Here is a 19,046-nt window from a genome sequence, read left to right on the forward strand (position 1 = left end):
AGAGAAGGGAAGGGTTTTATACCCACATTTTTGTTGTAAAGAAGCCGTCGGGAAAATTTCGATTGATAATAAATCTGAGCAATCTAAACGAGTTTTTGAAGAAAAAAGTTCAAAATGGAAAATATTTACATGGTAAGGGATCTACTGATAGAACCGGCGTGGATGGCGACTATAGATCTGATCTCCAAGATGCTTATTTACATGTTCCGATCAACTGCAGGTTGCTCTGGAGTTCGGGGGGGGGGGTGTTGTGCCACTATCAGTTCAGAGCACTCACTTTCGGGTTGGCATCCTCCCCGCGCATTTTTACAAAGGTCGTAGCAGAAATGACAGCCTATCGCCATTTACAAAGCGTAAAGATTATACCATATTTAGACGATTTTTTAGTTTTTTCCCACACAAAGCAAGATCTAGAGAAGGATCTGGATCTATGCATAAAGACCATGGAAGGATTAGGCTGGATAGTAAGTCAGGAAAAATCGAATTTAATCTTGGCCCAAAAGGTTTTATATCTAGGTTATATACTGGACTCGGTACAGCAAAATATATGGCTACCGCCAGAAAAAAATAGAAAAAATTTTCCGAAAGATTAGCATATTTCATCCGACCAATAAAAGAAAAGTGTTTTTAAAACAAAAAAAGTCAACCTTCAAATAATTATGTTCAATTATGCACTCTATACTTGGTCGGGAATCCTTTTGCACAAATGACTGCTTCAATGCGGCGTGGCATGGAGGCAATCAGCCTGTGGCACTGCTCAGGTGTTATGGAGGTCCAGGATGCTTTGATAGCGGCCTTAAGCTCATCCAGAGAGTTGGGTCTTGCGTCTCTCAACTTTCTTTTCACAATATCCCACAGATTCTGGGGTTCAGGTCAGGAGCGTTGGCAGGCCAATTGAGCACAGTAATACCATGGTCAGTAAACCATTTACCAGTGGTTTTGGCACTGTGAACAGGTGCCAGGTCGTGCTGAAAAATGAAATCATCTCCATAAAGCTTTTCAGCAGATGGAAGCATGAAGTGCTCCAAAATCTCCTGATAGCTAGCTGCATTGACCCTGCCGTTGATAAAACACAGTGGACAACACCAGCAGCTGACATGGCACCCCAGACCATCACTGACTATGGGTACTTGACACTGGACTTCAGGCATTTTGGCATTTCCCTCTCCCAGTCTTCCTCCAGACTCTGGCACCTTGATTTCCAAATGACATGTAAAAGTTGCTTTCACCGGCGTACCTACCGGGGATGCGACCCCCTCAGCCGCAGGGGGGCCCGGGGCTGCTCTAGGGCCCGCTCACTGTGCGCGGGGGGAGCGCTGCTCTAGACCCCCCAGCAAGGTGCTCAACTGGCCGCAGCGTCTAATAGACGCTGCGCCAGTTCATTCCCCGTAGCCCCGCTCCAGCAGCCTGCATAGTCTCCGGCAGGCAGAGCAGGGCTACGGCAAGATGGCCGCCGAAGAAGCCCTGCACTGGAGACTATTTGTGTCTCTAGTACAGGGCTTCGGCAGCCATCTTGCCGTAGCCCTGCACTCTGCCTGTCAGCGCGGGAGATGTGCTGCAGGAGGACTCGGGGAGCTGCGAGCCAGATGCCGGGAGAGGAGAAGACTTCTGTCAGGTAAGTGAATTGTTTTTTTTTCACAGGTGCATTTTTTTTTCTAGTGTCTGCTGCCTACATTGTGATTTTCAGGTGTCTGCTGCCTACATTGTGATTTACAGGTGTCTGCTGCCCACATTACGATTTTCAGGTGTCTGCTGCCCACATTACGATTTTCAGGTGTCTGCTGCCCACATTACGATTTTCAGGTGTCTGCTGCCCACATTACGATTTTCAGGTGTCTGCTGCCCACATTACGATTTTCAGGTGTCTGCTGCCCACATTGCGATTTTCTGGTGTCTGCTGCCCACATTGCGATTTTCAGGTGTCTGCTGCCCACATTGCGATTTTCAGATGTCTGCTGCCCACATTGCGATTTTCTGGTGTCTGCTGCCCACATTGCCATTTTCTGGTGTCTGCTGCCCGCATTGCGATTTTCAGGTGTCTGCTGCCCACATTACGATTTTCTGGTCACTGCTGCCCACATTGCGATTTTCTGGTCACTGCTGCCCACATTGCGATATTCTGGTGTCTGCTGCCCACATTACGATTTTCAGGTGTCTGCTGCCCACATTACGATTTTCAGGTGTCTGCTACCCACATTACGATTTTCAGGTGTCTGCTGCCCACATTACGATTTTCTAGTCACTGCTGCCCACATTGCGATTTTCAGGTGTCTGCTGCCCACATTGCGATTTTCAGGTGTCTGCTGCCCACATTGTGATTTTCTGGTGTCTGCTGCCCACATTGCGATATTCTGGTTACTGACTGCTGCCCACATTAGGATTTTCTGGTGACTGCTGCCCACATTGCGATTTTCTGGTGACTGCTGCCCACATTGCGATTTTCTGGTGACTGCTGCCCACATAAGGATTTTCTGGTGACTGCTGCCCACATTAGGATTTTCTGGTGTCTGCTTCCCACATTACGATATTCTGGTTACTGACTGCTGCCCACATTAGGATTTTCTGGTGACTGCTGCCCACATTACGATATTCTGGTGACTGCTGCCCACATTAGGATTTTCTGGTGACTGATGCCCACATTGCGATTTTCTGGTGACTGCTGCCCACATGGCGATTTTCTGGTGACTGCTGCCCACATTGCGATTTTCTGGTGAACTCTGCCCACATTACGATTTTCTGGCCCACATTATGATTTTCTGGTGAACACTGCCCACGTTACGATTGTCTGGTGAATGCTGTCCACGTTACGATTTTCTGGTGAACGTTGCCCACATTACGATTTTCTGGCCCACATTACGATTTTCTGGTGAACACTGCCCACGTTACGATTTTCTGGTGAATGCTGTCCATGTTACAATTTTCTAGTGAACACTGCCCACATTACGATTTTCTGGTGAACTCTGTCCACATTACGATTTTCTATCCCACATTACAATATTCTGGTGAACGCTGCCCACATTACGATTGGTGAATGCTGTCCACGTTACAATTTTCTGGTGACTGCTGCTCACGTTACGATTTTCTGGTGACTGGTGCCCACATTACGATTTTCTGGTGAACTCTGCCCACATTATGATTTTCTAAAGGCCCACATTACGATTTTCTGGTGAACTCTGCCCACATTACGATTTTCTGGCCCACATTACGATTGTCTGGTAAAATGCTGCCCACTTTACAATTAATTTACAGTGAAACGCTGCCCCATTACGATTATTTGGCACCTATGGGGGGGGGGCCCCATCCAAATATTCGCAGGGGGGCCCAGTGATTTCTAGTTACGCCCCTGGTTGCTTTCATCCGAAAAAAGTACCTTGGACCACTGAGCAACAGTCCAGTGCTGCTTCTCTGTAGCCCAGGTCAGGCGCTTCTGCCGCTGTTTGTGGTTCAAAAGTGGCTTGACCTGAGGAATGCGGCACCTGTAGCCCATTTCCTGCACACGCCTGTACACGGTGGGGGGTTAACCACTTAAGTCTATCTGGACGGATATATCCGTCCAGATAGACTCTGCTGCTGCCACTGTGCCGTGCGAGCGATTGCAATATTCCCATTCACATATAGTTCCCATTCATTGATCTAAGTCCCCTGCAGAAAAAACGACGGCCTCTTTACTGAGACGCGGTCTTTCTGCAGAGAAAAAAAAAAGTTTCCTGTCGTCCTAATGCTTCCTGGAAGTGAGATCATTTGCTTCCAGGACTTTTTGACTGTGGCCATCTTGTGGCCAAATAGTAAAACTACATCCATATACATTTTTTATTAAATAAATACATTACATTTAAAATTAGCCGTTTCCCTCCCACACAATAAAATTGTAATAATTAAAAAAAAAAAACAACAACATAAATGCTTAACTAAGGGTCTGAACTTTTTGAATATGCATGTCAAGAGAGTATATTAATATACATTCTTAAATTAGAAGTTTGTAAATAGTGATGGGACGCAAATTAAAAAAAATGCATCTATTTCCAGATAAAATATAGGCGCCATGAATTGTGATAGGGACATAATTTAAATGGTGTAATAACCGGGACAAACGGTCAAATAAAATACATGGGTTTTAATTACAGTAGCATGTATTAATTTCAAACTATAATGGTCAAAAACTGAGAAATAATGATTTTTTTCCATTTTTTTCTTAATCTTCCTGTTAAATGGATTTAGAATAAAATAATTCTTAGCAAAATGTACCACCCAAAGAAAGCCTAAAGGGTGGTGGAAAAAACAAGATATAGATCATTTCATTGTGATAAGTAGTGATAAAGTTATTGGGGAATGAATGGGAGGTGAAAGTTGCTCGGATGCATAAGGTGAACAACACTGTAGGCTGAAGTGGTTAAATATGGCTGCCTATACTGGTGGGGGGTTAGTATAATCTGGCTACTTAGAAGCTTTATGGTCGTGCACTTTTCTATGTCCATTATCTGTGACCTTTGTTGATTGTGCGTGCATTTGCAACCTTTGTATCCCTGTTATTTGAATTTCTTTTTATTTGTACTGATATATCCCTAATGTGACTGCTGTTTAAATTGTATTGTCTTTACTTTTGGTTTGAATAAAGCCTTTTTGAACTATAGATCTGTATACTTATACTGGAAGAGGGGCTATTTAAACCTGGCTACCTATGGGGAGGGTCAAATGATCTGGCTACTAGGGATGATCAATAATATGCAAATATTTCCGAGTTTGTGCAATTGTATGTAATTTTTAATGCAAATATATGCAGCTTGAAAATGGACCAATCAGTTTAAACTTGACTTGATTGGTCCATTTTCAAACTGCATATATTTGCATAGATATTTACATAGAATCAGAATAATTTGCATACCATTGATCATCCCTACTGGCTACCTATACTGAAGGGGGATGACATATGTCCACCTATACTGAAAGGGCATCTGGCTACCACATACTGAGATCTAGGGACAAATAGCTGCTTAAGTTATTTGGAGACAATGTGTTGTTTCATTAATTTAAATATTGAGGCATCTGATTACTCAATTATTTCATCTGGAGGCAAGTGACTGTTTAATTATTTTATCTGGGGACATGTCACTACTGAATTCCTTTACCTGTAGGCATGCAAATATGTAGTTGTTTTATTTGGAAGCATGTAGCTACTTAACCACTTAACCTCCTGGGCAATAATCCCGAGCTGAGCTTGGGGTATATCGTGCAGGAGGCTTTCTCAGGCCTTGGTTTGCTGATTTGCATAATTTATTTTGTTACACGCAGCTAGCACTTTGCTAGCTGCGTGTAACTTCCGCTCGCCTCCGCCGCTACCCGCTGTGCCGCGCAGCCCCCCCCAGACCCCGTGCGCAGCCTGGCCAATTAGTGCCAGGCAGCGCTGAGAGGTCGATTGGGACTCCCTCTGACGTCACGACGTCCATGACGTCGGTGACGTCATCCCGCCCCATCGCCATGGCGACCGGGGAAGCCCAGCAGGAAATCCCGTTCTGAACGGGATTTCCTGCTTACTCTGATCGCCGAAGGCGATTGGAGTGGGTGGGGGGATGCCGCTGCGTAGCGGCTATCATGTAGCGGGCCCAGGGCTCGCTACATGATTTAAAGAAGAAAATTTTTTAAAAAAAAGTGTTGCGCCCCCTCCTGGGCGATGCAATTGTATCGCCCAGAGAGTTAAGGACCGGGGCTGTTCTCTCTGATCTGTGCTGCGTGGGCTCTCCAGCCCGCAGCACAGATTGTGTGCAAGGCAGGGCGATCAGACCTTCCCCCCTTTTTTTCCCACTAGGGGGATGACCTGTTGGGGGGGTCTGATCGCCACCGCTCCGTGTGGTCGAGCGGGGGGGTCCTCAAAGCCCCTCTCCGCGGCGCGATTCCTCCCTCCCTAGGTGGCACAGGACGGCGATGTGTCCTGCGCTGCCTCTGATAGGCTTCAGCCTATCACACGGCGGCGATCCCCGGCCAATCAGAGGCCGGGGATCACTGATCTACTTTACGGTGTTGCTGCGCAGCAGCGCCGTATTGATGTAAACAGCAGGGATTTCTTCCCCGCATGTTTACAATTTGCCTGCGAGCCTCCGATTCACGGAGACACCCTCCGTGAACTGACATGAAACCATGTAAAACCACAAACGACCAGCCGCCGCCTATCTGCGTTAGCTGGTCGTTAAGTGGTTACTGCTTTAACCTTATGACACATGGCAACTCAATTCTTGTATCTATAGAGACCATGACTCCTTAATTTTTGTATCTGAGGGTATAGTGGTATTAAATTCTGTAATCTGGGGAACCTAGTTGCTCTTGTTAGGAAAATGATGTGTATAAAGTGTGTGTGTGTGTGTGTGTGTGTGTGTGTGTGTGTGTGTGTGTGTGTGTGTGTGTGTGTGTGTGTGTGTGTGTGTGTGTGTGTGTGTGTGTGTGTGTGTGTGTGTGTGTGTGTGTGTGTGTGTGTGTGTGTGTGTGTGTGTGTGTGTGTGTGTGTGTGTGTGTGTGTGTGTGTGTGTGTGTGTGTGTGTGTGTGTGTGTGTGTTGGGGAGGGGGTTGGTCAGGGTGCTGTTGGTCAGGGGGCGGCTAGTGATAGTGGGCTTTGGGCGGCAAAAGATACAAATCCAACCCTGGCCACACAACTATCAATATTAGATAGAAATTAACAATAACAGTCTTTATGCTGTTCTGATGGCAATGTTTAGTAAAGTAAAAACATTGTTAATTGCATACTTACTATTAATCAATTGAACAACAGAATCAAGCAAAATAATTTTAAGGAAATTCCACTTGTGTATCTTACCATATTATTTGTCCAGGCAATTAGATTTCCCCGCCACTGGATATTGGTTATATTTCCTTCTCCTTCATGCAAGACAGTTGTTTTCCATCTGTTCAGCCAGGTCCTTTCATATAAGATCAACTATAGAAAATGCAAATTAAATTGTGAGATAAATGCTAAATACATCCTAGGCCTAGCATTTCACAAGATAATAACATATACAAACTACTTTTTCTGGGATATTGTTCTGCTAGGTTTGTTTCTTAGTTGACAATTATAGCAAAAATGGCTAGTTAGGCACACACGGATTTAAAAAAAATACAGTATGATAGCCTCTGGATAAGACAGCCTCTGTATATGACACGGAGTCCTTTTTAAAGATTCTCTGTCATGAAGTGCAATATTGCACTCCAGGTGACCATTATGAGAGAGTGTGCGATTGACAACACCAAATGTTAAGGTCACCTGAACTGAGAGGTATATGGAGGCTGCCATATGTATTTCCTTTTAAACAATATCAAGTTTTTTACTCTAGTCAATGTATAAGCCCCAAACACTGGCCAAATTGGCTTCCTTAGATCATTATTTACAAAACTAAAATATATTAGTAGGGGTGCTCTCATTGTCAGCAGAGACTTCAATGCCACTGTTGATTTTGAAATGGACACCTTCCATAGAGGCTCAGAAAAGGGGACCTCCTGTCATAAAATATTGGTTGAAGAAAACATGTACAATGCTTGGAGATCCCTTCATGCTATTGAGCGTGATTTCACGTTCTATTCTCATGTCCACAAAACATTTTTACGCATCGACATGTTTCTCACTGATAGGATTACCCTACAGAAAGTCTCTGAATTCAAAATAAATTCAATTACTTGGCCAGACCACTCTTCTATAGTGATGGGAATTAACTCTGGAGGTTTTAAAACCAACCGACCCCTTTGAAAACTAAAATTTTCCCTACTACATAATCCAGACAATGTTAAATTTATACATGATATAATCCTTGAATTCTTCCAATTCAATTCCGGGTCTGAAGTTGGCATTGAATCTACCTGGAGTGCTTTTAAAGCCTTCATTAGAGGCTTTTTCATTCAATTAGAGGCTAGACACAAAAATCAGAAAAACATACAAATAGATACAACTCTAGAACAAATGAATATATTAGAATGTCAGATTAAATCTAAATATTCTAAAAAACTAGAAAGCAAGCGGTTTACCCTCAGACACAACCTTAGGGCTAGTTTACACTGGGCACTTTGGTAGCGTTTTGCTGATCGCCAGCGATTTTTTCACTGGAAAGTGATTTAGGAGTGATTGCGTTTTGTGATTCTATAACAATGAAATGCAATCGCTCCAAAATCGCTCCAAAAAATGCTGCATGCACCATCTGCAAATTGCTAATCACTGGAAATCGATACAGTGTGAACACTACCATTGACGTGGATTAGCAGCAGCATTAGCAGCAGCATTTTGCTGATCACCAGTGATTAGCAAATCACTGAAAAATCACCCAGTGTGAACTAGCCCTAAGACTGCTATTAACAGAGGACTGTGAGTATCAACTTAAAAAACTCAAACTTAAAGAGACACTGAAGCGAAAAAAAATGATGATATTATGATTTGTATGTGTAGTACAGCTAAGAAAAAAAACATTAAGATCAGATACATCAGTCTAATTGTTTCCAGTACAGGAAGAGTTGAGAAACTCCAGTTGTTATCTCTATGCAAAAAAGCTATTAAGCTCTCCGACTAACTTAGTCGTGGAGAGGGCTGTTATCTGACTTTTATTATCTCAACTGTAATTGAACTGTTTACTTTTCCTCTGCTAGAGGAGAGTTCATTACTTCACAGACTGCTCTGAAAGACTCATTTTGAATGCTGAGTGTTGTGTAATCTGCACATATTATAGAGTGATGCAATGTTAGAAAAAACACTATATACCTGAAAATAAAAATATGAGAATATTTTCTTTGCTGCTAATCTTCTAGTAATTATTCATAGTACACAACCAATTCATTATATCATATATTTTTTTTCGCTTCAATGTCTCTTTAAGCATTACTCCTGAAGCAATAAAGCTAGCTCCTTTCTAGCTAGATAACTTAAACATAAGCAAGCAAAAACTAGAATCCCCAAATTAATCCACCCTTTCACTAAGACCCCATTATACAACCCTAAAAAAATAGCCAATGCATTTAGTGACCATCATAGTGCATTATATAATTTGAAAGAAGACAGTAATACTCCCCTAACCTACTCCTGAATTAATTCCAAAGAATGGCGGAAAATTAATAGCCCCCAAAAATGGGTTCATATAGAAAATTCAGTCACCCATTCCTCACATACTATACGTTGTCTCACTCAACGTATTAAGCATTTCCAATCATAAGACCCATTACCCAATTGTTCAAGCTACTCTTCTAGCTTGGTCTTACTTCCTCAAGCTCCCTAAGGATAATGTTGAGGTTAGACAGCTAAAACTTCCAATAGATTGTCTCTCTCTAGCCATTCCTGAGTTAAATTTGAAGGAATTGAAGAAAGCTGGGGTTTCACTAATATCAGACTTATTCCATCCAGATACTCAATGCCTTCTTTCTTTCCCAGATTTGAGAGAAACATTTCCCATTCCGTCCAAGGATATATTTATATTCATCTGGATTTAACACCTATTTGTTAAAAATAGATTCATTTCACCAGTAATCTCTAGACACATAGGCCCATATGCAATTAACTTTTTCACCTGAGTTTTCTCCTAGGAGATATTTTTTCAACTTCTTTTTAAAATAACTTTTCAGCATTTTGTAATCTAAAAAGTACCAAAAATTAAAGAAAAAGTACTATGAAAATTATTTTGAGTATTTTCTTGTTTGCTGGTAGCTTAAAATGGATTTTATGACAAGGTGAGAAAATGTCAACTTGGAGATAACTCAGGTGAAAAAGTGAATTTGCAATTCACTCTTTTATGCAATTCACTTTTTCACCTGAGTTTTCTCCTAGGAGATAATTTTTCATCTTCTATTTAAAACAACTTTCCAGCACTTTTCAACTAAATAAGTACCAAAAAGTAATTGAAAAAGTACTATCAAAATTATTTTGAGTATTTTCTTGCTTGCTGATGGCTTAAAATGCATTTTATTGACAAATGTAAAAATATCACCTAGGAGAAAACTCAGGTGAAAAAGTAAATTGCATATGGCCCATAGCCTCTCATTAATACTCATCCACTGATCTAAGAGGAGGTATTTCACTGTGGTATAAAATAATTTCTGGGGTCTGGCCACAAACAACTGCATAACTACATAGTATCTTGGGCAGACGACCTTAAATTTCCCCTAGAACATAGTCATATAGTCTCCTCAAAGACTATTCATAATACATCAGCCTGCATAAATCATCGGGAGACCTTTCACAAAATATTTCTAAAATGGCATCTTACATCACAATGTCTAGCGGTATTTTCAACTAAGAAATCCCCACTATACTGGCGTAACTGTAATAAGACAGGCTCCCTTATTCACATTCTTTGGGAATGCCCAATAATTAAAAAACTTTTGGTCATTAATAGCCCAGATATTGAGTTATGTTATGCAGAAAGAATTTGAGGTCACACCCCTCGCTTTCTTACATGTTGGATGCCTAGATATTCCTCCATTTCCATCTAATACCTTCACAGATTTTATGTGTTGCCAGAGGACTGATGTTGTCCAATTGGGGCTCAGCAGACATCTTATTACCCAGACTAAAATATACAATTGATTTTAATCTCCAGATGGTAAGAACTCTAAGACGACAAAATATGAAAATGTCCTATCCCTTCCACATTACTTAAAACTTAAAAAAAAAGTTGTTAATATCTTTAGCCCTTCTTATATTCTCGGGAACTACACTTCTTAACTATCGAATAAATACTATACGTGACTACCACACAGGAATATCTACAAATGTTTCTTATTATTGACATTGTTATAAGTCCTCTTTGTTCTCTACAACTGTTTTGTTCATACCAATGTTTTGTTTGTAATGGGTAAATGAAAACTTCAATAAAAATGTATTGATTAAAAAAAAGTATATATATATATATATATATATATATATATATATATATATATATATATACATACACATACACACACACACACACACACACACACACAGGTCCTTCTCAAAAAATTAGCATATTGTGAAAAAGTTCATTATTTTCTGTAATGTACTGATAAACAGAATTTCATATATTTTAGATGCATTACACACAACTGAAGTAGTTCAAGCCTTTTAATGTTTTAATATTGATGATTTTGGCATACAGCTCATGAAAACCCAAAATCCCTATCTCAAAAAATTAGCATATCATGAAGAGGTTCTCTAAACGAGCTATTAACCTAATCATTTGAATCAACTAATTAACTCTAAACACCTGCAAAAGATTCCTGAGGCTTTTAAGAACTCCCAGCCTGGTTCATTATTCAAAACCGCAATCATGGGTAAAAATTGCCGACCTGACTGCTGTCCAGGCGGCCACCATTGACACCCTCAAGCAAGAGGGTAGACACAGAAATAAATTTCTGAGTGAATAGGCTGTTCCCAGAGTGCTGTATCACGGCACCTCAGTGGGAAGGAAAAAGTGTGGCACAAAACGCTGCACAACGAGAAGAGGTGACGGGACCCTGAGGAACATTGTACAGAAGGACCGATTCCAGACCTTGGGGGACCTGCGGAAGCAGTAGACTGAGTCTGGAGTAGAAACATCCAGAGCCACCGTGTACAGGTGTGTGCAGGAAATGGGCTACAGGTGCCGCATTCCCCAGGTCAAGCCACTTTTGAACCAGAAACAGCGGCAGAAGCGCCTGACCTGGGCTACAGAGAAGCAGCAATGGACTGTTGCTCAGTGGTCCAAAGTACTTTTTCGGATGAAAGCAACTTTTGCATGTCATTCGGAAATCAAGGTGCCAGAGTCTGGAGGAAGACTGGGGAGAGGGAAATGCCAAAATGCCTGAAGTCCAGTGTCAAGTACCCATAGTCAGTGATGGTCTGGGGTGCCATGTCAGCTGCTGGTGTTGGTCCACTGTGTTTTATCAAGGGCAGGGTCAATGCAGCTAGCTATCAGGAGATTTTGGAGCACTTCATGCTTTCATCTGCTGAAAAGCTTTATGGAGATGAAGATTTCATTTTTCAGCACGACCTGGCACCTGCTCACAGTGCCAAAACCACTGGTAAATGGTTTACTGACCATGGTATTACTGTGCTCAATTGGCCTGCCAACTCTCCTGACCTGAACCCCATAGATAATCTGTGGGATATTGTGAAAAGAAGTTGAGAGACGCAAGACCCAACACTCTGGATGAGCTTAAGGCTGCTATCGAAGTATCCTGGGCCTCCATAACACCTGAGCAGTGCCACAGGCTGATTGCCTCCATGCCACACCGCATTGAAGCAGTCATTTCTGCAAAAGGAGTCCTGACCAAGTAATGAGTGCATAACTGAACATAATTATTTGAAGGTTGACTTTTTTTTGTTTTAAAAACACTTCTTTTATTGGCCGGATGAAATATGCTAATTTTTGAGATATGAATTTTGGGTTTTCATGAGCTGTATGCCAAAATCATCAATATTAAAACAATAAAAGGCTTGAACTACTTCAGTTGTGTGTAATGAATCTAAAATATATGAAAGTCTAATGTTGGGGCGTCGTTTAACGCCGGAGCAGAATGGCCACTTGAGAGACGAGCTCCTCCACAAGTTCCCGACATACGGCCCTCCACTCTCTCCTAAGGCGAAATTGAGGAACCAAGACGAACACATGTCTCATTCTAAACCCTCCAGTGACCAAGGGACACAGTCGACCCTTCAGATCCCTGAGATTTTCCGTCCACGGAAGACTGGGCCTACCTCACAAGCTACACCCAAGATGGCGCCCGCTCCATCTTCGGGCAGTGATACCACCGCTGCGCACCACTCAGAAGAGGCACCCGAAGGCAGAATAGTTGTGGACATGCTTCGTGATATACCTACCATGTCCGCTATGCAAGCTATCGCGGCGGACATCAAGCGCACCCTTACAGCTGCCATCTCTGATCTGAAGGAGGAAATAACCAGCCTCGCCACGAGGGTAAGCTCCTTCGAGAAGCAAGATGGAGATCTTTCACAGAAAGTCGACACTTTGCAGAAGGCCTCTACAGCCCAAGACACGAAAATGATATCCTTTAACCGGAAACTTGAAGACCTGGACAACAGGGGCCGGAGACATAACATCCGTGTAAGAGGTGTCTCGGAATCGGTAGCTACAGATCAAATCAGGTCAGCACTACTCTCTATTTTTAACAACCTTCTTGAAAGAGAAGCAGACTCACCAATACTAATGGATCACGCCCACAGATGCTCAGACCCCGCAAATCAGACGACGATCCCCCCAGAGACATAATCTGCTGCTTACAGAGTTTTGGCCTAAAAGAAGAGATTATGCAGAAAGCAAGAACCCAGGACGCAATATACTTTAACAAAACTGAAATAAAGCTCTTCCAAGATCTCTCACCAATAACCTTACAAAACCGACATACACTGAAAACGCTGATAGATGAGTTACGTCGGCGCAATATAATCTATAGATGGCGATTCCCTTTCTGCCTCTCCGCTACGAAAAATGGTAAAATAGCAAACCTCAGAGTTCCCTCAGATCTCCCCGATTTTTGCCAAACCTTCAAGATTTCTAAACCTGATATACCGGACTGGTACACAGAGATGGAGCCTTTAATGCCCTCAGATAGACGCAAGCAAAGACGCCCGTCCACATCAGACTCAGATGATGGCTCAATCAAATCTCCTTCAAGCCGAGCACGCAACAGGGCCCCAAAGCTTCATCGCACAAAGGACAGCTCAGTTTTATTCTTAAAACGCTAAATTCCCTACAAACGTTTGCCAAGGGAATGATACTACTAGGAGGTGACCTTAACACCCCGCTGCTTCCACTTATTGACACCTCAACAGGACACTCGGTCCTCACCTACAAAGCACTAAAAACAATCAAATCAAAACTGAAAGAGTTATCCCTTATGGATACCTGCCAAATTTTCCACCCCCAGGGTAAAAATTACACGTATTACTCAGACCCAGTGAAACGCTACTCCAGAATAGATTACTTATTCATAACTCAATCTGACCTGGACTTGGTCCAGAATGCTTCAATTGGCAACATTGATATCTCGGACCACGCCCCAGTCTACATGACCATATCACTTCCAATGTACAGGAATAAACAATTGAACTGGAGGTTAAACCCCCAACTTTTGACCGACCTGGAAATTCATGACAAAATAGCTAGAACACTGACCTCCTTTTTTAAGGACAACAACACTGAAGACATATCACCACTAACAGTCTGGGAGACACACAAAGTGGTTGTCAGAGGGGAGTTTCTCAGACAGGGAGCCCGCAAAAAAAGAGAAAATCTTGAGAGATATAACTCGCTCATCTCCAAAATTCACACACTTGAGCAGCAGCACAAGATGTCACTCTTACAAACTACCCTCCAGGAACTCGCTCACCTCAGAGAAGAGTTGTTAACTTGCTTAAATAAAGAATACAAGCGTAAATTTATGCTTCAAACTAAACTATTCTACAAATTTGGCAATAAGGCAGGTCCTCTTCTTGCGAGACTGTTGGCTTCTCTCCTATCACTCCTGACCAAAAAAAAGAATTAGACAACACTATCTCAGAACTGGAATTCCTAGCAGCAATTAAAGCACAAAAACCGGGGAAAAGCCCTGGCCCAGACGGCCTAAGCTCACAATATTACAAATCTTATGCTGCTGCTCTAACAACCCCGTTCCTGCGAGCTTTTAACAACCTCTCCCCTGGGGTATCCCCATCTAGGAAACTACTCGAAGCCCACATCACAGTCATTCACAAACCTGGAAAAGATCCCAGTCTATGTCAGAGCTACCGACCAATATCCCTGCTAAACCTAGATGCCAAAATATTAGCAAGAATATTGGCCGCAAGACTTCAGGAAATAATTGCAGAAAAAGTAAACAATGACCAAGTAGGTTTTGTTATGGGAAGAGAGGCACGCGACAACACCATTAAAGCTGTTGGGATACACTCTTGGCTTTCTCGGCATCCGTTGGAGGGGATGTTTCTCTCCACGGATGCCGAGAAGGCATTTGACAGAGTGGCCTGGGACTACATGTTCGCGGTTTTCTCTAATTTGGGGCTGGGTCCTGAGATACAATCTTGGATGACACTCCTATACTCTAACCCAACTACCAGAGTTCTGGTAAATGGGACTTTATCTGAATCCTTCACCCTTAAAAATGGGACCCGACAGGGATGCCCTCTATCACCCCTCATCTATGTCTTGACTCTGGAGCCCTTCCTCAACATGATGAGAGAAAACCCAGAGGTGAAGGAAGTCACCAATTGGAAAAAATGAATATAAAATAGCAGCCTTTGCTGATGATTTACTCTTCTTTCTAACTGACCCAGAAAACTCTCTCCGAAGTTTAATATCAGCTTTCGCATACTTTGGCAGCATATCAAACTTAAAAATAAATTACTCCAAATCCTTCGCTCTTAATGTATCTCTAACGCCTCAAACCTTAGAAACCTGCCAAAATCTCTTTCCTTTCCAATGGGACCCAGAGTCAATAGCATACTTGGGGATCAAACTTCCTTTAAAGCTTGAAGACCTACACAAACTTAACTTTGCCCCTTTGGGACAAAATCTAGGGAAGCTCATAGAAGACTGGAATTCTATTCCTTCACTATCCTGGTTTGGCAGAGTGGCAGCTGCAAAGATGTCAATCCTACCTAAATTCTTATACATTAGCCAGGCGTTACCAATACACCTCCAACCCTCTTATTTTAAAAATCTGCACAAACAACTCCACCAATTTATCTGGTCCAAATCACGACCACGCATTTCAGTATCCACACTGAGGAGAACAAAACTAGATGGAGGAATAGCCCTCCCAAATTTCACGACATAGCACATGGTGTCCCAACTCTTCAGAATCATTGACTGGTCGGTTCATGCAGACACCAAGGATTGGGTAAATCTTGAACAGGCCTTTGTAGATACCCAAATAGCAAGCTTACCCTGGTGCCCACCTAACCCAACTACTAAACTGACCACCCCTCATCCTCTTATTACTGCCTCTCTAAAAAAAAAAAAAAACTTCCAAAAAGCAGCTAAACAGCAATCTCAATCTCCGTTAATGGGACCCATGACCCCACTACTCCACAATCCTGAAATCACACCGGGTCTAACCAAGGATTACCTGAAAGGTTGGACCTCTCAAAACCCTCCCAGAATAGGCGACTTCCTGTCCAATGGCAAAGTAATCCCATATCAGCAATGCAAAAGTTTTACAGCACCTAACCCGATCCCTGTGTGGACATACCAACAAATTAAACACTACATTTCATCAATACGACCAATATCCAACTTAAGGCTCAACTTTGCTACCTTTGACCAGAAATGTAAGTCGCAGGAACACCAGAGACATGTTATATCCTGGCTCTACAACTTACTCAGCCCAGTTGACACTCAAATTCTACTCCCATTCCAAAAGGAATGGCACCAAGTCTTAGGTAAACACTTCTCAGACGCTCAATGGGAACAGCTCTACATCAAAGTCCACAAATCCTCCCTAAATATTCTGGCCCAAGAACAAAATTATAAATTCCTTACATCCTGGTATCGTACCCCAGCAAAACTCCAAAAAATCTTCCCCACTGTCTCCCACAACTGTTGGAGATGCCAAAACAGTAAAGCAGACCTAAAACACATAGCACGGCTCACCTGAGTCATTAAAGAGCTACAAAAATACCTCAATCCCATTACTAATAAATGCAGCTAGGGCACTTATCCCAACCCTCTGGAGTTCTCCATCTATACCAACTTTTAAACAATGGATACAGAGAGTGGAAAAAATCAAGGAAATAGAGGAAAATATCTTGCTAGCTCAGGACAAGGCAGAAAAAATAACACTAATATGGGCCACATGGTATGAATTCCAAGATTCAGATACTTACAAACTATGCTATCCTCCACGTAAAGACGCATACACATCACTACTCGGGCCCCTTATTTAACAGCATCCCTTCGACACTTGATAGAGATCTCCACTCTGCCACACCAGGAATGCAAATAGTGATGTTCCAAGAATAAATGGAAACCCCATAAATCCACTCTACCCTCACCAAAAAATAAATCTGTGAACCCAAACATGACTATAGCCGTGGTTATACACATAAGTATAGCTATAGCTATACCATCTATAATGATATAAACAACAACAGCAACTATGCTGAGATCCTACAGAAACACCTTCTTCAAAATTACCTGCTACTCCATCCCTCCAAATATCCACCTGTCTGTTATAAGAATAGCCTTACTGCTGAACTAATTAATCTTGTTCTTATACCCAAAAAGGTTGTTGAATGCAATCAAATTCAGTGTTCACTGTCGATATTTGGTTGTACAATGTTAAAGTTCTGAAAAATGTTTTCTTGTTGTCTATACTCAAACGCAACGTTACACCTTGATGTTAATCTGATTTAATTTGAATTTAATTCAATAAAACATATTGAAACAGAAAGTCTAATGTTTAATTTTTTGAGAAAGACCTGTATATATATTAGTTGCCTGGCAGTCCTGCTGATCTCTTTGGCTGCAGTAGTATCTGGATCACTCCCCTGAAACAAACATGCAGCTAAACCAGTCAGACTTCTTTCAGAAAACTCTGATCTGCATGCTTGTTCAGGCTGTATGGCTAAAAGTATTAGAGGCAGAAGATCAGCAGAACAGCCAGGCAATGTGCATTGTTTAACCACTTCCCAACTGAGGGGTTTTACCCCTTGACCACCAGAGCAATTTTCACCTTTCAGCGCTCCTTCCATTCATTTGTCTATAACTTTATCATTACTTATCACAATGAAATGAACGTCATCTTGTTTTTTTCGCCACCAATTATGCTTTTCTTTAGGTGGGACATAATGCCAATAATTATTTTATTCTAAATGTGTTTTAATGGGAAAATAGGAAAAATGTGGGCAAAATGTTTTTTTTTTTTTTCAGTTTTCGGCCTTTACAGTTTTTAAATAATGCATGCTACTGTAATTAAAACCCATGAAATGTGTTTGCCCATTTGTCCCGGTTATAAAACCGTTTAAATTATGTCCCTATCACAATGTTTGGCACCAATACTTTAATTTGAAATAAAGGTGCATTTTTTTTTCAGTTTTGCGTCCATTCCTAATTACAAGCCCATAGTTTATAAAGTAACAGTGTTATACCCTCTTGACATAAATATTTAAAAAGTTCAGTCCCTAAGGTAACTATTTATGTTTTTTTTTTAATTGTAATTTTTTTTTTTAATTACAAAAAAAAAAAAAAAATTGGGGAGTGTAGGAGGTAAGGAGTAAATTTTTTGTGTAAAACTAATTTATTTATATGTGAAAAATGCTTTAGGGTGTAGTTTTATTATTTGGCCACAAGATGACAACAGTAACTTTTTGTTTAATGCGACCTGCAAGCGTTCTTCCGGACGCTTGCAGGAAGTACTAGGAGGCTGGGAAAGTTTTTTTTTTCCACAATGATCGCGCTGCTTATCGGAGAACCAGCAAATCATTGTGGGGCTTAGATCAATGAACGGGAATGGATTTTCCCGTTCATTGATCTCCGGGCGAGCGGCCGGCGGCGTGTTTACGAGCGGGAGTGCGCGCTAGAGCGAGCGGGAGCGCGGAAAGTACGGATTTCTCCGTCCCTGGTGGTGAAAGGATGGAAAATGGGAAGGAGAAATTCGTACGCGTGGGGGTAAAGTGGTTAAAAGAAGATAAATATGGCAGCCTCCATATCCCTTTTAGTTCAGGTGTACTTTAAAGGGAAGGTTCAGGGAGGGTGGCTAAAAAATAAAAATCAATTTCCACTACTGCGCCTGCGCAGTACAGCCCGGCGGACGTCCGATGACGTCAGCGCGCCGGCGTGGGACGCAGAAGTGCCGGGCCTTGGAGCGCAGAAGAGCCCGACCTGGCAGCCGGCCTGGCCAGGTCGGGTCGGCCACCGGAGACCACCGGGAGCCTGCGGAGCGGCGGCGAGGGCACCTCCTGCCTGCCACGGGCTGGAGGAAGCCCCAGGTAAGTGGAAATTGATTTTTATTTTTTAGTCACCCTCCCTGAACCTTCCCTTTAACACAACTGCTCCTCATTCACACCTGAGACCTTTTAACACTAACAAGTAACATGGATACAAGGGACGGGCTGAAAT

General features: G+C 42.2%; 1 protein-coding gene across 1 annotated transcript in view; it reads right to left on the reverse strand.

Annotated features, from left to right (window-relative positions):
- VPS41 (VPS41 subunit of HOPS complex) overlaps positions 1-19,046 on the reverse strand; it is a 1,049,902-nt gene that overhangs the window by 776,891 nt on the left and 253,965 nt on the right. The window contains exon 5 of the mRNA XM_068238292.1: positions 6,803-6,922. Within this exon, the coding sequence (XP_068094393.1) occupies positions 6,803-6,922 (120 nt within the window). The remainder of the gene's footprint in view (positions 1-6,802; positions 6,923-19,046) is intronic.

This window comes from Hyperolius riggenbachi, chromosome 5 (assembly GCF_040937935.1).
Source record: "Hyperolius riggenbachi isolate aHypRig1 chromosome 5, aHypRig1.pri, whole genome shotgun sequence".
In the NCBI taxonomy this organism is placed as follows: domain Eukaryota; kingdom Metazoa; phylum Chordata; class Amphibia; order Anura; family Hyperoliidae; genus Hyperolius; species Hyperolius riggenbachi.